General features: G+C 44.3%; 2 protein-coding genes and 1 long non-coding RNA gene across 5 annotated transcripts; 1 reads left to right on the forward strand and 2 right to left on the reverse strand.

Moving 5' to 3' along the window:
- Positions 1-216: 216 nt before the first annotated feature.
- On the reverse strand, positions 217-12,165 carry LOC100828695. Its single transcript, XM_003569568.4, has 19 exons — positions 11,792-12,165; positions 11,665-11,707; positions 11,229-11,543; positions 10,818-10,947; positions 10,294-10,461; positions 9,606-9,835; positions 9,361-9,368; positions 8,971-9,270; positions 2,912-2,936; positions 2,707-2,822; positions 2,533-2,619; positions 1,991-2,107; positions 1,805-1,893; positions 1,620-1,671; positions 1,418-1,513; positions 1,285-1,329; positions 823-912; positions 677-748; positions 217-551 (listed from the first exon to the last, which is right to left on the reverse strand). Exons 1-19 carry the CDS (start codon positions 12,119-12,121, stop codon positions 423-425), a joined length of 2,442 nt encoding a protein of 813 aa, XP_003569616.2. The 5' UTR covers positions 12,122-12,165; the 3' UTR covers positions 217-422.
- Positions 12,166-15,198: 3,033 nt separating this feature from the next.
- LOC100841731 (ABC transporter B family member 9) lies at positions 15,199-23,921 on the forward strand. Of its 3 annotated transcripts, none has more exons than XM_010233882.3 (12): positions 15,199-15,568; positions 17,896-17,950; positions 18,466-18,641; positions 18,743-18,964; positions 19,047-19,285; positions 19,733-20,258; positions 20,346-20,619; positions 20,731-21,352; positions 21,437-21,665; positions 21,819-21,927; positions 22,044-22,085; positions 22,158-22,258. In XM_010233882.3, exons 1-11 carry the CDS (start codon positions 15,326-15,328, stop codon positions 22,052-22,054), a joined length of 2,706 nt encoding a protein of 901 aa, XP_010232184.1. In that variant the 5' UTR covers positions 15,199-15,325; the 3' UTR covers positions 22,055-22,085; positions 22,158-22,258. The 3 variants fall into 3 exon arrangements, with proteins under 3 accessions (XP_010232184.1, XP_024315935.1, XP_010232183.1); XM_010233881.3 differs by adding an exon at positions 23,019-23,911 and having other exon boundaries at positions 15,202-15,568; positions 21,819-22,085; positions 22,158-22,421; XM_024460167.1 differs by adding an exon at positions 23,019-23,921 and having other exon boundaries at positions 15,201-15,568; positions 21,819-22,421.
- LOC104582843 lies at positions 16,667-24,239 on the reverse strand. Its single transcript, XR_730880.3, has 2 exons — positions 24,037-24,239; positions 16,667-17,064 (listed from the first exon to the last, which is right to left on the reverse strand). It is a non-coding gene; the product is annotated as an uncharacterized LOC104582843 (long non-coding RNA).
- Between the last annotated feature and the right edge of the window lie 82 nt (positions 24,240-24,321).

Below are 24,321 nucleotides of genomic sequence, written 5' to 3' on the forward strand. Positions count from 1 at the left end.
AATATCATGGATCCTTACTTTTGGACATTTGTTATCACAAAATCACAGCTTCTAACTTTTTTTATTACTTAACCACAACTATTATGCTGATCCGTTTTGCATGCTAACCGCGGTTCTGACTGGTGAGACCCACACGTCAGCTCTGCCCAGTCCGGTTCTACCCAGTTCGACTCGACCTACCGAGTAGACACCTCCTACTTCTTATACGATGGCGCATATGAAAAGAAGTTGTTACATATAAGCTCTTAGCCATTGGATACAAACAAGAAACAAATATTTTCACATGGTACCAGTCATCTTGCCTGAGACAGTCTTCTTTGTTTATGGACACATGTTCCTCAGAGGTTAAGCACAGAAGTAAACTTCCCCAAGTCCATAACCAGGGACAAAGAAGCCATAACTCTTTCTACGCAAGAATATCACTACTTTCTCCTTCTGTAGATCTTGTGCAGAAAGGATTTCAATACTGCTTGTAGTGCTTCATTTGGCTGTGTGTCAATGTCTGATATCATCTTTTCATAAATCTCCGTTTCATACTCAGAAAACACGCTCTGGATGCGAAGACAAAAAGGCATGTCATGCATACTCGCATGGTAAAAGAGTGCAATAGCTACAAAAGAAATAGGCAGGTCATGGTCAGGGTGAGTGTCTTTCTGCTTATCGAGTAAAGAGGTACCTCGAGATTGAGCTCTTTATACAGATCCTTCACTTTTGCGACACAAGCAGCATCTGATTTCCCATAATTCTCCTGTTCATAACATACAAGCAATAAGATGATGTAGTCTCACTATATTACAGAGCATTTCAGTTCATGTGCCTTACAAATAAGATGTCCTTTCGCTTCTCATCGATGCGCTCGAGTGCTTGAACAAATAGCCAAGAGCACTTGAAATCTTCGATGTCAGTTCCGATCTGTGACAGATGACTTCAGGAATCGAAATGCAAAGATTGTCTTTTGATAGTTTTAGGGCCTCTTTGATTCAAAAGGATTTTCATATGAATTTGGGAGGATTTAAATCCTTAGAATATTTTCCTATATGGGTTGTTTGATTTGTAGGATTGAATTCCATGGGAAATTTTCCTAAGGATTCCATTGCACTACATTTCATAGGAAAGTTTCCATCCAGTCCAACCTCTTTTTAATATTCCTTTGTTTTTTCTATGCTCAATCAGACAAACTTTGGTCAACCATAATCCTGTAGGATTCAAATGGACATGACATAGCAATCCTATGATTTTCCTATCCTGCGAATCAAAAAAGGCCTTTAGAGAAAATGAACTTACCTTGCCCATAACTTCTGGATCACCAAAACAGTCGAGATAATCATCCTGAAAGGAAAATCTATAGCAATTAAGACCAACTGTGGAAAAATAGATACGTATAAGAGTAAGATAAAAAGTATTGTGCATAATATACCTGAATTTGGAAATAAACACCCATTTCAACTAGGATGTGCTTCACTTTAACATAGTCACCCAAACTCCAACCAGACAATAGCAGCGCACAAGCGACCTTGTAACAGGATAAAAGAACTTCGTTGCTGGTAAATCCGAACTAATCACAAAACAATAGCCTGAGTGCTGCCAAAACATGTAAAATGGACATGTATTTTTTATACCGGCAAATAGAATGAATAGTAAGCTGTTTTGTATTCTACAATGCGTTGGTAACTGCAGAAAAATAAATAAAACATCCCCCATTAGCAGGAAAATAAAAAAAGTAAAGTACAGTGACAAATTATTAGTTCTCAGGGTATTAAGCATGCATGATATAACAAGGGAAGTTCATAGTCAGGTGGCATACACTTCCAAAGTATACTTGCTCAGATCTTCCCGCCCTTCATTTGTTGTAATTAGGTCTAACAACTCGCCTGAAGTTGTCTTAAACTCGATCTAGATGAGCAGTAAAAAAGTTATTCTCTGTAACAAAAGGGAATATAAAACGAGTCTTACTTTAATTTTGGATGTAATCACGTTCAATTTTTTTTACCTCGTTGAATAAGTCTAGAAGGTCAACATAGTAAGTTTTTCCGTAAAAATAACGCTTAAAGATCTGTGAAATTTGGCTGCGAAGGACAAGTCCATCATTTATAGCAAAGAGGCCAACCTGCATCACAAGATAAACTGTAAAAAATCGTCGATGTCAACCAACGGACCAGAACCAAATAATATCAATCTCTTCTGGTAAAACGAATAGTAATATTAACCTGTCTATTTAAAAAAGGGAAATAATCAATTCACTAGCATGATGGTATATGCTATCTAGCTAGTGACATACCTCCCCTTTGATGTTGGAATTAAGAGTCAAGAAGAGAAACATATCATATTTAACAAGTCTATTTTTTAAGAGATTAAACAAGACTATTTACTCGACTGTTTCTTTAGCTGAAGCACCAACACTAAGATTTCCTTTTTGTTTTCTTTTCGAGAAATCGGGCAGGATCACTGCCAATTCATTAAGAAGGACAACAGCAATATTTGTAACAATTAAACAGCTAAAAATGTAGAAGAGGAAAGAGTTGGTTGACAAACCTTTGGAAGTCTATACCAACAAGGCTTTCCTCGCCTAGTTCGAGAATTGTCCATAATATCATCAAGAACTAGAAAATAAGCCTGGAGCTGCACAATACTCAAAAGAACAATCCAAAAATACAGTTACACATTGTAACATGGTATCATAATACTCAAATCACGGAAGCACCGTACCCATTCAATGCCCCAGCCAAGGATACAGGCAAGGAACACTTCCTCCTCACTCGGTTCAGATCCAGCTTTCAACAATTTATAGCTCTCAATAACAGCCAAGCCACGGTTAAACTTTCCTGTACATGAGTAGATCTGAATATATGATTTGACAGCCGAAAATGGAGTGACAGGATCCATTGTCTCAAAATGCAAAATATCTGCTCACCACCAAGCACATTGTAGTCCAACATCTGATCAGAGAAAAGGTTGAAGAAATTTTTACAAGACATGTATGACTAACTGTAATTAACCAACAAGAAAATTCTCTTAAAAACCAACACACAATATGAAATATACAGAAGAGGTCACATGGCTAGAACTAGGGGCGTAATCGGTTCAGATAGTTTCCGACCAGCTTGAATAGCAATTTGGAAAGTTTTCTTGGATATCTGTCGGATAGGATGCTGGATATGTAAAGTATATTTATAATGAAATACAATTTGAATACTATTTGACCGTATTCGATAGTGCCGATATTTTCTCAAATAGTATATGCATGGATGCCTTTGTAGATAGCATAAGTAGTATGGCAACACAGCATCCAATTAGGGCCAACCCTTAACTGAAGTACTAAACTCTCAGCCAAGAACGCCACGTCCCACGTCCTCTGGCTTCGGAGATCTTTATGGCGTGCTGGCATATCTGGAGCGAAGGCAGCCCTCCCGCGCTTCCTGGTTCTCAAGCTTTGATTTTCAACCTAATTCCGCCCTCCCGCGCTTCCTGGCTCTCAAGCTTCAAACAGGACATTCTATCCCAAAGTACTAGGTTTCGAGATGGAGCGAAGGCAGCCCTTCTCCAGTGGCTTGTTTCAGTCTCCTGTAACTTTGTTTCAATTTATTGATATATTAATACACTGTTTTCGGTCAAAAAAAAAACTCTCAGCCAACAAAGCCACATCCTTTTTTTTTCTAGCAAAAAAAAAAACAAAGCCACATCCTCATCAAGTTTACATGTTGTACTAAGGTCTCCTGCGCGGCTGCACCCTCCTGCTTCCGACCTCCACATCCCCATCAGTTGTTTGTGTGCCACCTCCTTTGCCTCCTACTCCAGAATCTCCTACTCCTCTAGTCTCGTCTCTACTTGTCCCCAACAATCATCATATGGACATCAGCAGATGCACTCATATTCGGTTATTTTGTATTATCTTAACCGATCGATCCACTTCTCCATCCTTCTTAATGGTGTCCCGGGAAAACAGTTTAGTTGTCTTCGTGGGGTTCGTCAGGGGGATCCGCTTTCCCCCCTTCTGTTTGTCATTGCTGCGGATCTTCTTCAACTCATCATCAACCGCGCTTTCAACCTGAATCTTCTGGGCCTTCCTATTCCAAATGGTGATGAGCACTTCCCGATTGTTCAGTATGCGGACGACACCCTGATTGTTATGCAAGCCTCCAGCTTTCAACTCCTCTGCCTTAAGGCCCTCCTGGAGTCGTTTCATCAAGCAACGGGCTTGAGGGTGAATTACTCCAAGTCATGCCTCATTTCCATTAATGTCTACGAGCAGAAAACTCAAATTTTGGCCGGCACTCTTGGTTGCTCTGTTGGAAAATTCCCGCTCACTTACCTTGGCCTTCCGGTTGGCACTACCAGATCTAAGCTTCGGGATCTCATGCCCATCATTAATCGTATTGACAGAAGGCTTGCCTCTTGCTCCTCCTTTCTCTCCTTTGGTGGTCGTCTACAGGTTGTCAAATCGGTCTTCTCTGCTCTTCCGGCCTACACCCTTAGTATCTTCAAGGTCCAAGATGGTTTTATTGAGGCGGTGGATAAGCGCCGCAGGATTGCTCTTTGGGATAAGTCTGAAATCACCGGAAGATGTAAATCTCTTGCTGCCTGGGACAAAGTCTGTGCCCCTAGAGCCTGTGGCGGGCTTGGTGTGCTTAATCTTTCGGTCATTGAAGCTCAGATGGTCAAGTTTTTGCACAAATTCTACAACAAGACAGACACTCCTTGGGTTAAAATCTTGCCTGGTCCTCCTATTACCTGAATTCGGTGCCTCGCTCTGACAATAGCTTTGGCTCCTTCTGGTGGAGGGATCTGGTTCGCCTTGTCCCTGCCTTTAAAGAGGCTACTAAAGTGCTGTCGGGATCTGGTTCCTCCATTGCCTTCTGGTAGGATGCCTGGGAGGACAACCTTCCTCTCTGTGATAGATTTTTTTTCGAGAAAACGCAAAAGCTTTGCGTCTCGATGCATTGATAGAAAGAAGTTTATGTACACGACCACAGAGGGCCACACCCGAATTACAACGGGGCGCGCCTAACTAGAGACATCCGGTAGCAACGCCCCGAGGCTAGCAGCGCCCGCAGTCGCCCAACACCTAGCATCAGCCTTGAGCTGGTCAAAGAGGGAGGCGACGTTGGGGGTTGCATTGTCGAAGACAGCGGCGTTGCGGTGCTTCCAAATAGACCATGCCGTTAGCATGATCAGGGACGTCGTACCCTTTCGCGTGGTAGGAGGGGACGAGCGGATGGACTCCTGCCACCAAGTCACAAAAGGAACGCCGGCGGTCGGCGGGACGCAGGTGGAGTGGATCCATGAGAGTACTTCATGCCAAAGGACGCCGGAGAACGGGCAATCCACAAGAAGGTGGTTCATGGTCTCCAAGGTCTGGTCGCAAAGCAAGCAGAGTGGCACGTGGGACAAGCCATGACGTGCCCGTCGCTCAGCGGTCCAGCAACGATCTTGGCAGGCCAACCAAATGAAGAATTTCACCCATGGTGGGGCCCAAGATTTCCAGTTCAGCTTCCAGGAATCAGAGATAATCCCACCCTGAAAGAGGGCCCGATAGCAGGATTTGGAAGAGTACTGGCGGTTCGTGGCCCAGCGCCAGGAGAGGGCATCGGGCAAGTCCGATAAGAAAACGGTGCGGGCCCAACGCCAGACCTGGATGTACTGCCAAAGAGCCAGCGGCCCAAGGCCCCCCTGGATATCGCGGATCCAACGTCGATCCGTAAGGGCCTCACAGCCCGTGCGGGTTTTCCGAATGCGCCTCAGGACAAGGAGGTGGAGGTCCGGAGCCAGCTCAGAAAGAGCCCTTCCATCCACCCAACAGTCTTCCCAGAATAGGGCGGTGGCCCCATTACCGACCACCATCTTGGTGGAGGCGAAGAAGATGCTCCGCTCCGTGGGAGAGAACTGGAGGTCCAAACCATGCCAAGGTCGAAGGGGATCAGTCTTCATACGCCAGAGCCAGCGAGTGCGCAGACTGACAGCTAGCCTGGCGAGGTCAGGGATACCAAGTCCACCATAGCACAGCGGGCGGCAACACTTTCACCCAGCTGACATGGCAGTTCCCAGCCCTGGCCTCATCCGACCCGACCAGAGGACACTCCGCATGATCTTCTCAACCCTCTTTTGCACCTTACGGTAAAGACCCAACACAGTCAGCTGGTGTAGAGGCATGGCAGACAAGGCTGACTTGATCAAGGTCAGGCGTCCTGCCTTGGTCATCATACCCGCCTTCCAAGACGGGAGGCGGTCCGCAATCTTATCAACCAAGCAGTCGAAGGCCTCAGGAGACGGCTTTCGCAGTGCCAACGGAATCCCGAGATAACGGACCGGGAAGGGGGCAAGCTGGCAGCCCATCGTGGTTGCAGCCTCCACAGCCTCCTCATCAAAACAACCAATCGGAGATAGGGAGCATTTGGTAAAGTTGATGCGCAACCCCGAAGCATGCCCAAACAGGTCAAGGATGCGGCGGACCGCCATCAACTCCAAGCGATCTAGGTGGCAAAACAAGATCACATCATCGGCATAAAGGGAGACGCCAGTGGACAATTGGCGAGTTGCGAGCGGTCGGAGGATTCCCAGCTCAAAGGCCTTGGAGAGGAGCCAGTTAAGCGTGTCTATCACCAACACGAACAACATGGGTGACAACGGGTCCCCCTGTCGCAAGCCCCTCTGGTGCCAAATCGGCAGACCAGGCTCCCCATTCAGCAGGATGCGGGTGCTTGCAGTGGACAAGAGGATAGCGATCCACTCGCGGAATCTAGCCCCAAACCCCGCATGCCGCAACACCGCAACAAGGAGGGCCCAAGAGACAGAATCGAAGGCTTGGGCAATGTCCAACTTAAGCATGACCCGGGGCTCCCGATGCCGATTGAGGAACCGGGCCGTCTGCTGGACCAACATGAAGTTGTCATGGATGCACCGAGTCTTGATGAAGGCACATTGGTTGTCCCCCACCAGAGTGCCCAACCTCAGGGCCAACCTACCGGCCAAGACCTTAGCAACCAACTTGGCAAAGAAATGTATCAGGCTAATAGGCCGATACTCCTTCAATGTTGCGGCGTCCGGTTTCTTAGGAATAAGCACCAGTAAAGCCTGGTTCAAACCTTGGAAACCGCGCCCACACAACGAATGAAGTTTGCCGAAGGCAGCCAATACATCAGACTTCACCGTAGCCCAGCAAATCTGGAAAAACTCAGCAGTAAAGCCGTCAGGCCCTGGCGCCTTGCCAGACGGCATGTACCTAACCACCTCCCACACCTCCTCCTCCTCTCTGTGATAGATTCCCGCGCGCGTTCTCTTTTGCCATTGATAAGGATATTTCCCTTCAAGACTTTGCTGATGTGGATGATCACTTTGCGCTGTTCGCCCTTCCTCTTTCCACACATGCCTTCCAAGAGTTGCAGGATATCCTTCTCATCTTAGCGGAGCTTATTCTTCATCATCAGGAACATGATCTCTGGCTTTGCCGTTGGAGCTCGGGTGCCTTCTCTTCTAAGTGCTACTACGTACACCGCTTCTCTAGCCTCCAGACCACTGGGGACACAAATTGGATTTGGCGCAACAAATGCATCCCCAAGATCAAAGGCTTCATTTGGCTGCTGAATTGTGATCGACTCAACACCAGAGACATTGGACAGAAAACGCTGCAACCGGGATGGACTGCTGTCCTGCGGTCTCTGCAATGGAAATTCAAGGGAAACTAGGGATCATCTTTTTTTTCTTTGCTCCTTCAGCTCTGATTGCTGGCTCCGTATTGGCATCCAATGGGCTGGCAATACCCCCAACCTCTCCTGCCTTCATCGACTGCATCTGACCAAGGGGGCCATCGCACCAGCGATCCATCGGGAGGTCTTTATGTCTGCGGCTTGGGAGTTCTGGAAATGCAGAAATGACTTTATTTTCAATAATGTGTCTCCCTCGATTAATACCTAGTTGGCCAAACTTCGTGCCTCCCTTGTTTCTCAAAGTTGTAGGTTTAGTAGTGGAGCCAAGGAGGCTCTGCGAACCTGGCTCGTCTCCACGGCCTCTGTCCCCTGAGTAGGTGTTTCCCTCCTCTCTTCTGATTGTATCCCCCCCTTTAACTTGCTTGTAATTGTTTCCTATTTATTGTCGGAGCCTCTCCTACAGTTTTTGGTCAAAAAAACTAGCATTATTTTTGTTGTTGGGTAAAGTGCTACTTAGAACAAAACCCCAGTTATGAATAAATAATAGGGAAGGATTCAGCACTTGAGATGTTTCTGTTCACGCCACAGGTTTAAACAATTTTTTTTGAAGTTAAACCGTAAGAACTACGTTATTGCAGTTCGACAGTATATAGATATATATATTTTTTTAAAGTGAGGCACCAAAGTGCGACCTCCGAGGATCAAAATTTGGTGGGCTGCCAGCATACCTTGCTGGATGACCCAAGCTATGCTTGGTTCTCACAGGTTTAAACATTACGAACTTGCAAAGTTGTGTTTGAAAATGTCACCCTGGTCTGACATTCCATCCAATGCTTCAAAGTGCTACGACATCACAATGCCAGCTTGAATAATTTGCAAAGTTGTTTTTGATCATCAGCTTCGCAATCTTAATAAAAAGATTTGGATTGCGGAAGTTTGTCAAAATTTGGATGTATCTAGACATGACTTAGTGTACAGATGCATTCTTGAGACATCCTTTGTGTGACGGAGGAAGTAAAACATTTGGAGCTGGAGGGAAAAATATAATCTGAAACCCGCTGCGGCTGCCTCCTACCAAACCTTCCAGGCCCACAGCTTCTGGACCCATAGAGGCAGCCCAATTAAGTGGCGGGATAAAAAGATGTCCCCAGATGATGCAGAATGTATTCTCAAAAAAAAAAAAAGATGATGCAGAATGTGCTGAATGAATCACACAGATAAAAGAAATATTTTTGGTAAATTCTAGCTAAATCCAACTTGCTGCAGGTGTACAAGAAGCATAGCAGTCACGCTGTCGAGTCACTTGGATTTGAGAGAGAGTAGTACTTACACCGTCGAGCCATTGGACAGCGTCCTCGTTGAAGTTGACGGAGGTGTCCCGGAGAAGGTCGGCCTTGAGGGTCTCGTACACGCGCCGGAACGTCGCCGTGGTGTCCTCCGCCGACGCCGCTGCCATTGGTGGCGCCGTACCGTGTGTGCAGGACGACGAGACGTGTGTGGCGGCCGGCGAGCGTGCCGATCTCTGTTTATCCGTTGCTGGCACTTTTTTGTGGGATTCTGCGGTTGCAAAAACAAACAAACACCACAAAGGGACGCGCGTCGAGCGGCATGGCACGTCGGGGCGCGCGTGTCAACGTCTTTGCTTGTGGTGGCGGTGGCTGCTTTCCTTCCGCTCATTTTTTCTGATCAGCGTACGTTTTGCCCCGGTTGGGGAACTAACCAGAATACCTACCAGGTTTCACACAGGAATCAAAACCATATAAACGTGTGAATGCAACAGACTTATGAAGATCGACTCGAATACTCGATCATACGCAGGAAGAAAAATATTTCTACATTTGAAGCACTCACGATCTCCTGCTCATAGTTCGTTTGCAACCATTGTGTTGTGTAGATTGCAAGCCAGCGAAACAGCACTTGAACCTCACAGAGCAGAGTTCACGAGTTCAGCATGCTGGGCTGCTCAGGATTGCTCGTTTGCGCCGAAGTGTTGGGGATACCTCTGCGCGAGTCCGAACAGGCCGAGGGTTCCGCCCGTGTGGATCATGGCAACTTTGGTTCCTCTCTTGTCTCCGCTGCATAGATCTACGGCTTGCTCCCAGGCAGACAAGGTGTACACGGGGTCAAGCAGGATGCCCGTTTGCTGAGCGATCTGGCGGCACGTTGCGATTTCACCACTCAACACCTTGCCGAATCTGAAAGAAAAAGGGAGCACAAAAGTAGTGAAATTTGAGTGCAAAGTCTAAAGATTCTCGTGCCAAGGTCTAAAGATATGAAAACGACTGAATTGTTGTTCGCCGAAACAAATCATGTCAGGATTATCACTTAAAATTAGAGTAAAGGTACATAGATATTCTCCTCCCTGTTGATCTTAAAAAAAGGTACATAGATATTTGCAATCACAATTGAACATTAACACGAGAAACAGTCTCAAATTTACAAAATCATAAATATGTTATGTTCTGAAATGTTACTTATATTCATCAAGTGAATGGTGCTAGAATAAGATTACAGGGGATTTAAAACATGCCAGGAAACAACCCAATCTGGTGCTGTATTGAATTGACATTATTGTATACAATTTTGATGTCTTCAGAAGTTCCAGTGGCTTAGAAATGCAGTATATACTGAACTATGTTTAATTAAAGCATACCTTCTTGGCGAAAAGCGATCCACCCAATGAACTAGACCATCTGTCCATACCGTGTCACGACAGCCTTCATGGCAAAGCTCTTTAAAATCAGATATCAGGGACTTCTCATGTTCCTTATATCTTTCAAGTGTGTCCGCAAGCATGACAGCAGTTACCCTCCAATGAAGTCTGCGATGACGTCAATAACGGAAAATGTGATCTGTAGCTAAGATGCATGGAAAGAGCAATACTAAAGACATGGGGGAAATTGATGAAAATTCCAAACTGACACTTCTTATTCCCACTTCCATATAATTTATTTCCAAGTGCAAAGTGCATCTTTCTTATCCCTCTTTTCTTTCTGCGTTACATTATATCCCTAATTTGATGTGCTCTGAACATTTGAGAAGTATCACTATCAACGATGGATTGGGATGATAATCTCAAGATACGACCAGTACTTTTTTAAATTTAAGTGTATATAAATTATTATTCAATAATGCAAGTCTGTATATGGGAGTATTAGTATGAACTATTAAACGCACCCTAGACATACTGCTCCAAGAGCTAACCCCACAGCTGTTGTGCCTGTCCCAGCATCCACAACGATTTGGACTTCCTCGTCTTTTTGAAATGATGAAAAGTTAGAGAGGTGCTCCACTAGCCTCATAACACCTGAAAAAACAATTAAATCGTGTGGAAGATTAGAAATAATCTCCTTTTACGTAGGGCTGAAATAAAAGGTTCTTTCCAGACAAACAATTAACATTGCAGGACCAAAACTTGATGGTATGATTGTAAAGCTCAGGGTGCAAATGTTCAGTCCCAATCAAACATAGCTAAAATATAAAAGAAGTATGCATGAGACGTTAACCGAATTAAGTTAGCTCCATTGTCGAAAAATCATTAGTACCGATGATGATGAGTGTAAACTTGGAATACCACCCATCATTTACCTAATAGGGCTTGAACAGTACCAGCCCCTTCCTTAACAATCACTACTCTTCTTGAATCATTGTCACAGCCATTGTTTTCATCCACAGCCAAATCCTCTCTGACAATATCATCAGCCCACAACACGGTACCGCTCGTACCAGCTACTGTTTTGGCGTGCTCATAAAGCATCTCATCTCGATGTGCATATACTGAACGAGAGGCATACGTGACGTTGCCAAACATCAACGAGATCAAATTGTATCCCGTCGGGATATCTAGCTTCTCTCCCCTCAGCAGTAGGTGTGGCCTGATTCCCCACTCTGTGCAATGGACCGCTGAACACAGGAAAAGAACTTGTGAATGGTGTTATCATCTAGGCATACGAATGACAAGACTCAATTTGCAGGCATACATCATAGACACAAATTGAACAACCAAAATTAATCCATATCTCACCGACGGCTGCCGCATGGGCGCTCTGGCAGCCCCCGCATGTTACCTGCAAACGAAGCAGTGGCAGCAACACAATCAGCATAGCAAACGAGGTGTTGAGAGGAGGATAATGTGGGGATGGGTGCCGAACCACGTCGGTGGCGCCGCGGCGGCGGAGGAGCGGCAGGAGGGCGTCGAGCTTGCGGGCCTTGTTACCGTTGGCGAGGGGGTGGAGAAGGTCGTCCCGAACCACGCGGAATCTCGGGCTCCCCTGCTCGTCCCCTTTACCGCCGCTGCTCTTGGACGCGGTGGTGAGGTTGGAGAAGGCGAACTGGGGAGCAGCGGACGGTGACTGAGAGTGCGATGGGAGGACGGAGATCGTGTGGACTTGGGTGGCCGGGGAGGGAAGCATCCATTCCGTGGAGGAGAGCATGCTCGCGAGCGTCCTTCCGCCGCCGGCGAGCGCCGGCGCTGGCCGCATGATGGAGATTGGCGGCTCGATTGTGGTTGAACCGGCGACGGCTATATCGTGAATCCGCTTTCGTGTACCGTTGGCGTATTCCCAGTTGATGCGTAATTGATTTAAGGCGTGACGTGTTTGTGAAACAAGTGTGACGTTTGTAGACTAACTTATGGCCGTCAGAAAACATTATGGCAATCATCCAACAGAGGAGTGAACAGAAAGCCACTGAAAATCCAGAGATTATAGATTGACGGAAAAGGGTGTGGCTCTTGCTCTCCTGCTTGATCTGACCGCTGACAGCTGCTCTATCACCTGCTCACCCGATAATTAAAATGGGCATGATTGCTGATTCTACATTTGAGATTGACTAACGTGGTTAGCAATTCAAACAAAATGTCAACAAGTCGATCACCTTGGACCTTCTTGTTCTGATATACGCGTAAATACTGATCATTTCTCGCAAAAAAAGATACTCCGTATACCTAGCCAGCGCGGTCTGCCACAGGGTACTAACCGAGGTTGGTACTCCAGGAGGTAAAGAGACTCATCGATCTACTGCTGTTTGCCACTTTACGTTCCAAGAACAAGAAAGCACCAAACTCGACCGAGACAGAAAATCGAGAAGAAGAGACAGAGAATCCGATGGAAAGAAATAGGGAAAAAAAATGTGTACATCTGCCTGACAGTCATCTCGACCAAAAGCCGGCCACCACATCATATGAACGCGAGTACATAAATAATATCGACCAACCACCTGAAAATCCTAGCTTGGACGCTTTCCACCCTTTATGTTTTTTCTTCCATCGATGATGCTGATCGATCGATCACACTGGGTAGCGTCTTTCTTTTCTGTTCTTTCAGAACCACGCACTGATTTCGGGGGTGACATAATTAAACCAGCTTATGCAGCACTGCACCACCACTGGCACCAACGTCAGGATTCCGATCAATTAGATCGATGAGAACCAAGACATCAAATTAAGAAGTCGCCATAACGTTTATCTTCTTTCCAGAACCAAAGACCTGATGATCGAAGCATTGATTCTTAGGACACGATCTAGCTAGATCAGGTCGATCCGAAGAAAAAGCGTAGCAGAGATAGCAGCCAGCTGCAGACATCCATAAGAGACGCTCAAATCATGTTCGCCCGATCTATGATCGGGTACACGCTTCCATCGCGTCGCCGACACGTCTGCAAATGTAAAGCTAGCTGCTTCCAAGAGATTTAATCTATTACCAGCAACGCTTAGTTATGTAGCAAGCTCTATGACACCGACAACATATATATCGGGGGGGGTGAGATATCATCTCAAGAAAAAATAACAAGGCGTGAGATATATATTGCGAGGTACTGTATAGAGAAAGTGCTTCGGCTACCCGGACAGCTCCAAGGATTGCTGTCAGTCTTGTGCTCCAGGAACCAGGCCAATTCAGTCGTCAGTGGAGGGTGCCGTGCCTGGCCCTCGTTCCCTATGGACACCACCGGAGCCGGGATGGCTGAAGCTCAACTCCGATGCGAGTTTTGTTGAGCAGACGAGGGAGGCGTGGTGGGGCGGGGTTCTTAGAGACTCGCTCGGCAGTATTGTTGCGTCTGTCTGGGTCGTATTGACGGATGCAATTCAGCTCTGGAGGTTGAAGCCTGCAAGCGTGGTATGGAGGTGTTGTTTCGCAACCCTGCTGAGAAGTTGTGCCTGAAAATGAACTGTAAGGAGCTTCTGGCTGGTTTGACCTTGGATAAGGGCGACCGCTCGGCGTCTTGTTTCCTCCTACAGGAAATTAAGGGTTTACTTCGTAACTGCTACGATTTTAAGATTGGATGGATTGGTCGTGATGGAAATCGGATGGCCCATGACCTGGCTAGCTTTGCTAGAATTTCCGAAACCTCTGACTTACTTGTTGGTTCCATTCCCGGGCCTGTCCGGGAGTTAAACCCTATGCTCTGTAATCCCGTCACTATGTCTAGTTGATCGATTGTTTACCCTAAAAAAAGAGAAAGTGGGGAAGACAAAAGTAAAGGAGAACGGACTATGTGACCAACCTGCTACTGTCATTTAGCATGTGCACATATGTGTCAATTACAATTAATGTGTGTAGCTAATTAGTATAAGACCGATCTGATATTTAAGTCATCGTTACTTTGACGCACTGCGCTACGTTAGGAATGTCCTTTAACAAGAATAAAGGTGATGGATTGTCATTTTTGTTCCTTTTTTTTTTGACTCGTGAACGATTCGGGTGTTAGTTCAGCAGTCAGCAAATTTCATCATTGCTAATTGAGTGCATCTATTCCTCGTATGTTCTTTGCCCACTATCCGAACCTGGATTTTTAACACCTAGTGGGATGTCGAACTAACGTGTAAAATGCAATTCTATTTAAATGTTATACTCCTCTGATTTGGTGTTATTTGTACAAGCCCGAGATTTTTCTATTGCACATAATGTTAATAAATAAAACTCTCTAACTAAAACATGTAATGATACCTAATCTACAAAACAGTAAATAACTATACATTTGGTTAGGTACTCATAAAAGAATAACAAATCATTGAACACTTCCAAATATAAGACATCTAAATTGCATACAAAATGAATTTATTATAAAAATATAATTTCATTATACAAATCTAGCCGTGCAATCTGCACGGGTTACCTCCCGCTAGTTTATTATGAATCGAAGGGAGTAGTAAAATGCACATTTCATGCTGTGGTTCTGCGGTTCATGGCGATTGTTTTTTAGCGGAAAAGTACTTGGAAATCTAGAAGAAAAAAAACTGCTACTAAGACCTGTGAGTCCCTTTTCTTAAAGATGTTCACCATATATATATTCTTTGTTAGTAAATCGCCCCTTCGACATTCATGCCCAGTATCTGTGCTCACGATCGAACCAAAACAAGCGGGTCAAAAAGTAATCGACTTTTCAAGAAAAGAAACACGACTTCAAAATTCCACCATAAAAAGAAAACATAGTACTACTGCTGGTGCAAAAATAAATAAGTAAAGAAAACATAGTACTCACCTGCAGACAATATATGACATCATGTCATGTCAGTTTCCCCGGCCTCACATATACTCTAGATGTTATAGCACGCGGCTCCATCGTTCACCAAAAACATGCAAAGAGAGATAAATAGATAGGAAAACCAATATATACCTAGCTGCTAATTAGCTACTGCTGCTCAGAGGGAGAGGAGAAAGAGAGAAAGACTAATTGGTGACGAGGCAATGAGAGGCAGAGGAGAGGATGACGAAGAGGCGGAGAGGAAGAAGAGTCCGGGAGCGAAGAAGGTGCCGTTCCTTGGCATGTTCAGGTACGCCGGGCGCACCGACTTGGCGCTGATGGCGGTCGGCACGGCGGCGGCGATGGCCAACGGCATGTCGGAGCCGCTCATGACGATCATCTTCGCCGCCGTCATCGAGTCCTTCGGCGGCAGCGACAGCGGCACCGTCCTCCGCCGGGTCAGCAAGGTATGCATACGAAAAGTCACAATTTATGGGTTCTGCTGGTATGTATATCTTCCAAAGATCGAGCTTGGCGCCGTCAGGCAAATATTGACAATTATGCGAGTGTAGCCATGAGGTGTCCTCTAGAGTTGCACTTGTTCGTCCGGGGACCGGGCGTGATGGCTGGGCTACGTACGAAGTGGAGTACTCCGTACGTACTAACGTACATCGAGCCAAGCCAGCCACCACGCTCCGATAGATGTGGCCTGCCAACTCCCGCTTCTCACCAATCCCCGGACGAACAAGTGCAACTCCCGTCCTGACGGCCGCGAGGGACCCTCCCTGAACTCATCACGGACCTAGACAACGACACACGACACAATCACAAAACTAACAACACGGCCACCGATTGTTTTTTTGCATAGCCAGCGGAACCCGAGCAGCCGCACAACTGATTACTGATGCACTTGTAGCCAGCAGAAGGCAGGGGGCGGCCATCCACAACACCCTGCCCGCCACCAAAACCCCGCGGGCAGGCCAGCCGTAATGACCATGAGCGCGCGCGCAACGACCGCCTAGATTGTGCCCCGGAAAGCGAGCCGAACCGACCACCACAAGCCCAACTCCGGCCCCAAAACGGGCCGCTCTGGGCACCACAAGGGTGGCCATGCACGGCGGCGTGGTTCCGTGAGAACTGACTTTCTAGCAGGCTATCCAACTGGAGAACCCACTACTTGATTTCTCTCAACATGTAAGCATGCCACATCATCATATCGTTAATATGTTCACACCTATTTGGTGAGAAACTCGTATTTATTGCACATGCATGCATGATATTTTCTATCATGATATCCTCGCCATGTGAAGAATTTATCACACAATTTCATTTTATGTTTTGAGTTTTGGATACTTTTTTGTTGTTGTACTCAATTTCATTCATGCATGTATATTAACTAAAAATTTCCGCAACAACGTGCGGGGCATCATCTAGTTATACAACTTTCGCTTAAACATGTTTAACCTTAGAGCTGTGGTGAGATCCAGTGCTTGTGTTGCCTGTGTTGGTACGATGATCTCTTCTAGCGGATACAGTTCATCTATTTGACCAATGGGCGTGGCAACGATGGATGGAATGCGTATTTTTTTTTAAACGATCAGATGACCGTGTTCCACTATCGAGGATAACGGAACAACCCAGGTTCGCAGGAGTAATCCTGTTCAACACGCTTGCCGCCATCAAGGCTAACAAGCACGCACACAACAAGAGCTTAAGCTCTAAACAGAGTTTTTAAGCATAAAGACAGTAATAAGGAAAACATCCAGCACCAAAAGGTGAAAAGTCTTTTTTGCAGCAATCGTCCTCCGTTTGGTCTCCCATCACGGCTCTTCATCCTTCTTCTGCTTCCCTCGGCTCGCAGCTTGATCGTCTTCGTCTTGTATGTATTCCAGCGGCCTCTTCCTGTCCATACGAGCTTGATCCCCGTGGTGACGCAGAGCTTCTGATTGGAAAGCCGCAGCCCCTGCCAGAATGTTAGAACGGTCGACCTCCATATGTAAGCCAGCCCAATAACGTAAGAAAGCACATGCATAGCATACGATCTCAGCAGGAGAACGAATGAGTTTTTTTTCTTCAAAACAAGCCTTATTGCGAAGTTTCCAGAGAGCCCAGCATATAGCCACGACACCCACAATCTGAAGGTTCCTAGAGACCGGGAAGAACTGTGTGATCCACCAGAAGTATTGTGTAAAGCAGCCAGGTCTAGTAGGAGCACCAATACTGTGGCTAAGTATACTCCAAGTGTATTTGGCAGCACCACATCCAAAGAAGAGATGGTGAATGGTTTCTTGCTCATCGCAAAACCTGCATTTAGTATCTTCGGACTAGTTCCTCCTAACCATGTTATCTTTGGTGGCTATGGCATTATGCCATATCAGCCAAAGCCAAACTTTTATTTTTAAAGGTAGCTTAGCCTTCCAAAGATGTCTAAAGGAGCGGTCCCTCCCTCCCCAAGCTAAATTGTTATACATGGATTTAACAGAATAGCTACCAGATTTAGTATTTTTGGATGGAATGAGTATGCCAATACTAATTAGATCATGGAGGTTGAGGTGCCCGTGGATATAATGCTAGGGCCCCGAAATTAAGAACCTGATCAGTGGATTTGTGCATCGCAGTGCCAATTCGTGTCTACTCCTCATAGGCACGTGAAACGCATGTCAGGCTCTGATATAATTGGGCAAATATTTAGAGGGGGAAATATCCTATGACACGAAAAGAAAAGGAAAAAAAAATGTTTTACCTGGCAAAAGTTTAGTACACTACTATTAATTTTGACATTTGCTTTCTCCAGGTTGTTATGTACTATATCTATTTGGGAATTTGGTCGGCAGTAGCTTCATTTCTCCGTAAGTATGCCTTTCCACCTGGACTAAATGTTTAGTTTTCGGTCGATTTTTTTAGTCCTCTTGGGAGTGTTTCTAGAATGGATAGCTGAAACTCATTCTATTCAATTCTGTGTTCAAACGGCTGGCATTCATCTTACTTTCAGGAAAAAATGGCAATCACCATTGCAATCCCAACATAGTGACTGGTTGCAGTTGCATACTAGATGCAAGTAATCTAGTAATAGTCCTGTATTTTATATTGGTATGTCTCAGTGCTTCACAACTTTGATGTTTCCAAATTACCACGAATGTTCATATCCAAGTACCCCAACTTCATGAGATAGTAATAACAACCACAATAAAAAAAATGTGAAATTGCAAGACCACTTTCCAGTTTTCACTTTAATAAAAAACGGAGCAGTACAAAGCAGTTGGCAATATGCATGATTTCTGTTTAGCTGGATTCATTTAATACAGAGATGAATTTCAAGTGAGTGGCTGAAGGCCTTTAACATCAAATCTGTTGCTTGTGCCAGAGGTGTCATGTTGGACAATGGCTGGAGAAAGGCAGTCAACACGCATTCGATCTTTATACCTCGAAGCTGTTCTAAAGCAGGATGTCTCATTCTTTGATGTGGAGATGACAACTGGAGAGGCAATCTCTAGAATGTCTGCAGATACTGTGCTGGTCCAAGATGCCCTTGGGGAGAAGGTAACAAATGAACTGGACTATACAGAGCAAATACCAAACTAATTTATCTTCTGCAAATGGAACATTTTAATTTGAAGTAAATATGGCATCTTCAATTTCAGGTAGGCAAGTATGTACAGCTTTTGACAACCTTTGTTGGAGGTTTTGTCATCGGATTCATAAGAGGCTGGATGTTGGCTCTTGTTATGCTGGCATCCGTGCCTCCAAGTATTCTATCTTTTGCAACCGTCTCTCGATTACGTACTCAAATATCTGCGAGGAGGCAAGCATCATATGACGATGCGGGCAATGTTGTCGAGCAGAATATTGGAGCTATAAGAACGGTGGGTTCTAATGGTTTGAAATTATAAATAACTATTCAATGATTAGTTGCGACTGTATAATATTGATAAAATTTGAAAGCAGGTCGTCTCCTTCAATGGTGAGAAGAAAGCAATCGCACTGTATAATGCTCTCATAAAAAGGGCATACAAGGCTACTGTCTTTGAAGGGATTGTCACTGGTATTGGAGTAGGCAGCATCTATTTTGTTGTCTTCTGCAGTTACTCTCTAGCCTTTTGGTATGGTGCTAAGTTAATCATCAGCAAAGGATATACCGGAGGGCAGGTCATCAATGTTGTATTTGCCATTTTAACTGGTTCAATGTGAGTTTTCTAATCGAGTAATCGTTGACTGTAGTATTGGAGTACATGAAAATATGAGATGTCACAGTAAACTTGAGGTTAAGTCCAGCATACAAAAAAAGTCAAAGCTCTTTATTAACCTAAAAGCAAGAATATTCCTTTCATTTATCAGAATCCAAGAAACACCTAGAGCTGGAAATTTTACAAGTTACAGTCTTAACATATTACCACTATCAATATAGTTAATTAGTTATTGTTACTTTATGCAGTGAGATGATACCATGATATAGAGCTTATTCAGCGAGATTATATAGAACTTGTCTGAGCTCAACTTTTGTCCATCAAATAGCATGTACTGCTAGAATCATGCTTCAAAATTGAATCAGAACATGAAAATAATGAGGATTCTGTATTTGCTAACATTGGAAATTATGAAATTTTGACACTAAGGTTTACTATTTGTAACAGGGCTATAGGTAACGCATCACCCTCTATTTCTGCTATTGCAGAAGGGCAATCTGCAGCACACAGGTTGTTTGAAATAATCAACAGAAAACCAAAGATTGACATCACCGATACTTCTGGAATTGTATTAGATGACATCAAGGGCAATGTCGAACTCGACAATGTATTCTTTAGATACCCTGCAAGGCCTGAGCAGTTGATACTTAATGGGCTGTCCCTACAAGTACCTAGTGGTACTACAATGGCTATAGTTGGAGAGAGTGGAAGTGGTAAATCAACGGTAATTAGTATGGTAGAGCGATTCTACGACCCACAGGCTGGTGAAGTGCTGATAGATGGAATCAACATCAAGAATTTGAAACTCCAGTGGATAAGAGGAATGATCAGTCTTGTGAGCCAAGAACCATTACTTTTTATGACCTCCATCAAAGATAACATAACTTATGGTAAAGAGGATGCCACGCTTGAAGAAATCAAGAGAGCAGCTGAGCTTGCAAATGCAGCAAACTTCATCACAAAGCTGCCGAATGTACTTACAAGAAAAACTACTTATTTACAAAAGTACCTTAATCAAGTCTGCTATAATTAATGCTGCTCTGACTTCCACATAATACAGGCATATGACACAATGGTTGGTCAGAATGGTGCTCAGCTTTCTGGAGGGCAGAAGCAAAGGATTGCCATTGCAAGAGCAATCCTCAAAAATCCACGAGTCCTTTTGTTGGATGAAGCTACTAGTGCTTTAGATGTGGAGTCTGAGCGAGTAGTTCAAGAAGCGCTAAACCGGATCATGGTAGGGATAACTACACTAATTGTTGCTCACCGTCTGAGTACAGTCAGGAATGCAGATTGCATAGCAGTGATTCATCAAGGAAAGGTAGTTGAACGAGGTAAGAGATATTTCCGCATTTATTGCTTGTTTTTCTTCTTCTCTGAGTCAATTAACCAGTGTGAATTGGAGGTTATTCAATTCTTTTCCTACATAAATTCATTTCATACAGGTGCCCATGATGAGTTGACCAAAGATCCTGATGGAGTTTACTCTCAGCTTATTCGGTTACAACAGGCCCATACTGAAGAAATGCATGACATGCCACGTGTGTCAGGTTCGAGATTTAAGAGTACAAGTTTATCTTTGGAACAACCAATCAGAGATTCTCCCAGGAATAGAAGACAACACTCCGTAAAACCCATTGTACTGTCTGGACCTGATGATTTGCACGGGCATGTTGCTAGCAGACAAGAACAAGAAATTGGTGACAGTGAGTTCCCTAAGAAAGCACCAACCAGACGTCTTTATAATCTTAATAAGCCAGAAGCACCAATTCTCCTGTTAGCTGTAATAGCTGCCTTTGTGCATGGACTTCTTTTCCCATTATTCAGTATTATGATGTCTGGTGGTATAAGAACTTTATACTATCCAGCACACCAACTTCGAAAAGATTCCACCTTTTGGGCATTGATGTGCCTTTTGTTAGCAATCATTTCTCTGGTTTCAATCCAATTGGAATTTTTCTTATTTGGAGTGGCTGGTGGGAAACTTATAGAGCGCATCCGTGCTTTGTCTTTCCAAAGTATCATGCATCAAGAGGTTGCTTGGTTTGATGACCCTTCAAATTCCAGGTTTGTTACTCAACTTTTATCTTTGCAACTTTATCTTCATCTCTAACACCATGGACATAAAAAGAAATCTTTTAATTTTTTCAGTGGAGCACTTGGTGCAAGGCTGTTTATTGATGCTTTGAACATCCGGCACCTCGTAGGAGATAACTTGGCCATACTAGTGCAGTGTACAGTAACACTTATTGCTGGGTTCACCATAGCATTTGCTTCTGACTGGAAGCTTACGCTGATCATCATATGTGTGGTTCCTTTTCTGGGTTTACAGAATTATATTCAAATGAGGTTCTTGAAAGGGTTCAGTGAAGATGCTAAGGTCAAATCAGAGAACCATGTTATGAACACAATTTTTTATATTAAAGAAAAGCTAATAATTTTGTATGCTTTTCAGTTTTCACATTAGACAGCAAAATGTGGTTCTTCCAAAGTATGAGTCATAAATAATCTTTCCTACTAATGATTGCTACAGGTGATGTATGAAGATGCAAGTCAAGTTGTGGCTGAAGCAATTGGCAGCATTCGAACTGTAGCATCTTTCTGTGCAGAGAAGAGAGTAATTACAGTCTACAGCCAAAAGTGTAAGGCCTCAATGAAACAGGGAATGAGAAGTGGAATGGTTGGAGGCCTCGGTTTCAGTTTCTCAAACTTAATGCTGTATCTCACATATTCTCTTTGTTTCTATGTTGGTGCACAGTTTGTACATGAGGACAAATCGACCTTTAAAGCTGTTTTCAGAGTAAGATATACACATTCAACATTTGAGGTTATTTTATTCAATGACTTGCTAAATCGATCTGGTACTTTGCAGGTTTACTTTGCTTTGGTTTTCACAGCTTTTGGAGTTTCCCAAACAAGTGCAATGGCATCTGATTCAACAAAAGGTCGAGAATCCGCAACATCCATACTAGCTTTCATAGACAGGAGGCCCAAAATTGATTCAACAAGTGATGAAGGTATAAAGCTCGAGAAAGTCGATGGACACATAGAATTCAACCATGTGAGCTTTAAGTACCCATCCCGCCCAGATGTCCAAGTTTTCAGTGACTTTACTTTGGGTATTCCTTCTGGAAAGGTACAGTTAACTTGACACTTGTCATGATTTTTTCTCATATCAAAAGGTTAATAGTTAGTATTGCAAAAGGGGGAGAAAATTCTTATTGTACCTAAGGCTGGCATGGAGATTAGACCACACTGTTGCAAACATTCATGTATTACCATGCTATTTGTTTCACAGAGGGTTGCAGCAACCTTCAACTGTTTTATTTCAACATCAGTTACAGGAACAACATCAAGTGCTATAAATACTTTGGTCGTACAAATGCCCACCAAATAATATAAGTTTGACAAAAAGACCTAGACATATACTGCCATTTTCATCTAGCATTCTACAAAAAACATGGATAACTAAACGATGCAATGAGATGAATTTAGGAAAAAGGAAGATCAAGAAAGGCGATAAAATTCCTATGCACTAAGATTTGTCTTTGTCAGTTGTTTGGTTCCTAAGTGATATTGAATTTCTCCAGTCCCTACCTATTCAATGTCGGTATAATGGGAGCACTGGATATTCCTGAAAATGAAAATTACGAAGTACAAGAATAAATTGCTTTCCGTTTATATTGCCCTCCATACTTGTACTGAAAGGTTATAAACTGATCAATATATGCAGACTATTGCACTTGTTGGAGAGAGTGGCAGTGGCAAGTCCACAGTAATTGCTTTGCTGGAGCGATTCTATGATCCAGATCTTGGTACAATCTCGCTAGATGGAATAGAACTCAAAAACTTAACGCTGAGTTGGTTAAGAGACCAAATGGGACTGGTAAGCCAAGAGCCAGTACTCTTCAATGACACAATTCGTTCCAACATAGCATATGGAAAGCGAGGAGACGCAACTGAAGAAGAGATTATCACTGTCGCCAAGGCAGCCAATGCTCATGAGTTCATATCAAGCTTGCCTCAGGGATACAACACTACTGTAGGCGAGAAAGGAACACAACTATCTGGTGGGCAAAAACAACGGGTAGCTATTGCAAGGGCGATCTTGAAGGACCCTAGAGTGCTTCTGCTCGATGAGGCAACAAGTGCCCTGGACGCCGAATCAGAGCGTATTGTTCAAGACGCATTGGACAAGGTAATGGTCAGCAGGACCACCATTGTTGTAGCACACCGTCTCTCCACGATCAAAGGGGCAGATATGATTGCGGTCATCAAGGATGGTTCAGTTGCCGAGAAGGGGAAGCATGAATCCCTCATGGGCATCAAGCATGGAGTTTATGCATCGCTGGTCGAACTACACTCAAAGGCAGCATAAGGGGATGTTCAGATATTTATTGCCCCTTTCTTGTTTTTACAACTACAAGTTGAGAAATGCAGCAATGCTTGTGCTATTTTACATTAAAAGTCGTGTAATCTAATGTAAATTGTAAACAAATATTAAGGCTAACCGCCTTTAGTTCTGGTTTTGGTTAGGCCTAAGAAATCAGAGGTGAAGATTACCTCAGTATGTGCTTGAGTTGTTCTAGGGTATCGGAGATCTATGCATTAATAGTGCAAATAACAGATCACTCTAGTCACTGAGCAACTATCTAGAGGATAATTAAGCAATTGGTATGAACAGCAACTATCTACAACTCCACTAGCCGAAAATTAAGAATGTGGGGTATGTCAAGTGTAAACCGGCGTACCTTCGCTGCTGCGAGGTCTCCCTTCTCCCGTACCTATCGTCCTGGACCGAAAATTAACAATTAGTGTAGTCACCAGCGATCCGGTCATTCCTGCCCCAGGGAGCCGCCCCCGACCGCCGGAGACGGATTCGCCACCTGCAGTCTACCGCGGTCGCTGTCTGCCAAGCCGTCTGAAAAGCTGAATCTAAGGGCTTGGATTCTTTTCTTTTGAGAATAGGCCAATAGGGCTTCATCTTCCGTGGATTGTTTCTGTTAATGTTAATGGATGTCCATTTCGGCCCAGCC

This window comes from Brachypodium distachyon, chromosome 2, assembly GCF_000005505.3.
Source record: "Brachypodium distachyon strain Bd21 chromosome 2, Brachypodium_distachyon_v3.0, whole genome shotgun sequence".
NCBI lineage: Eukaryota > Viridiplantae > Streptophyta > Magnoliopsida > Poales > Poaceae > Brachypodium > Brachypodium distachyon.

Bases quoted from the DNA above. Each gene is read 5' to 3' on its own strand.
- LOC100828695 (XM_003569568.4), bottom strand. From the start codon at position 12,121: ATGCGGCCAGCGCCGGCGCTCGCCGGCGGCGGAAGGACGCTCGCGAGC. The intron at 11,544-11,664 runs GTGAGATATGGA...TCCTGTGTTCAG, and splicing joins CGCCCATGCGGCAGCCGTCG to CGGTCCATTGCACAGAGTGG. The intron at 9,836-10,293 runs GTATGCTTTAAT...TTTTTCTTTCAG, and splicing joins GATCGCTTTTCGCCAAGAAG to ATTCGGCAAGGTGTTGAGTG.
- LOC100841731 (XM_024460167.1), top strand. From the start codon at position 15,326: ATGAGAGGCAGAGGAGAGGATGACGAAGAGGCGGAGAGGAAGAAGAGT. The intron at 15,569-17,895 runs GTATGCATACGA...TGCTTTCTCCAG, and splicing joins TCCTCCGCCGGGTCAGCAAG to GTTGTTATGTACTATATCTA. The intron at 20,259-20,345 runs GTACTTACAAGA...CACATAATACAG, and splicing joins TCATCACAAAGCTGCCGAAT to GCATATGACACAATGGTTGG.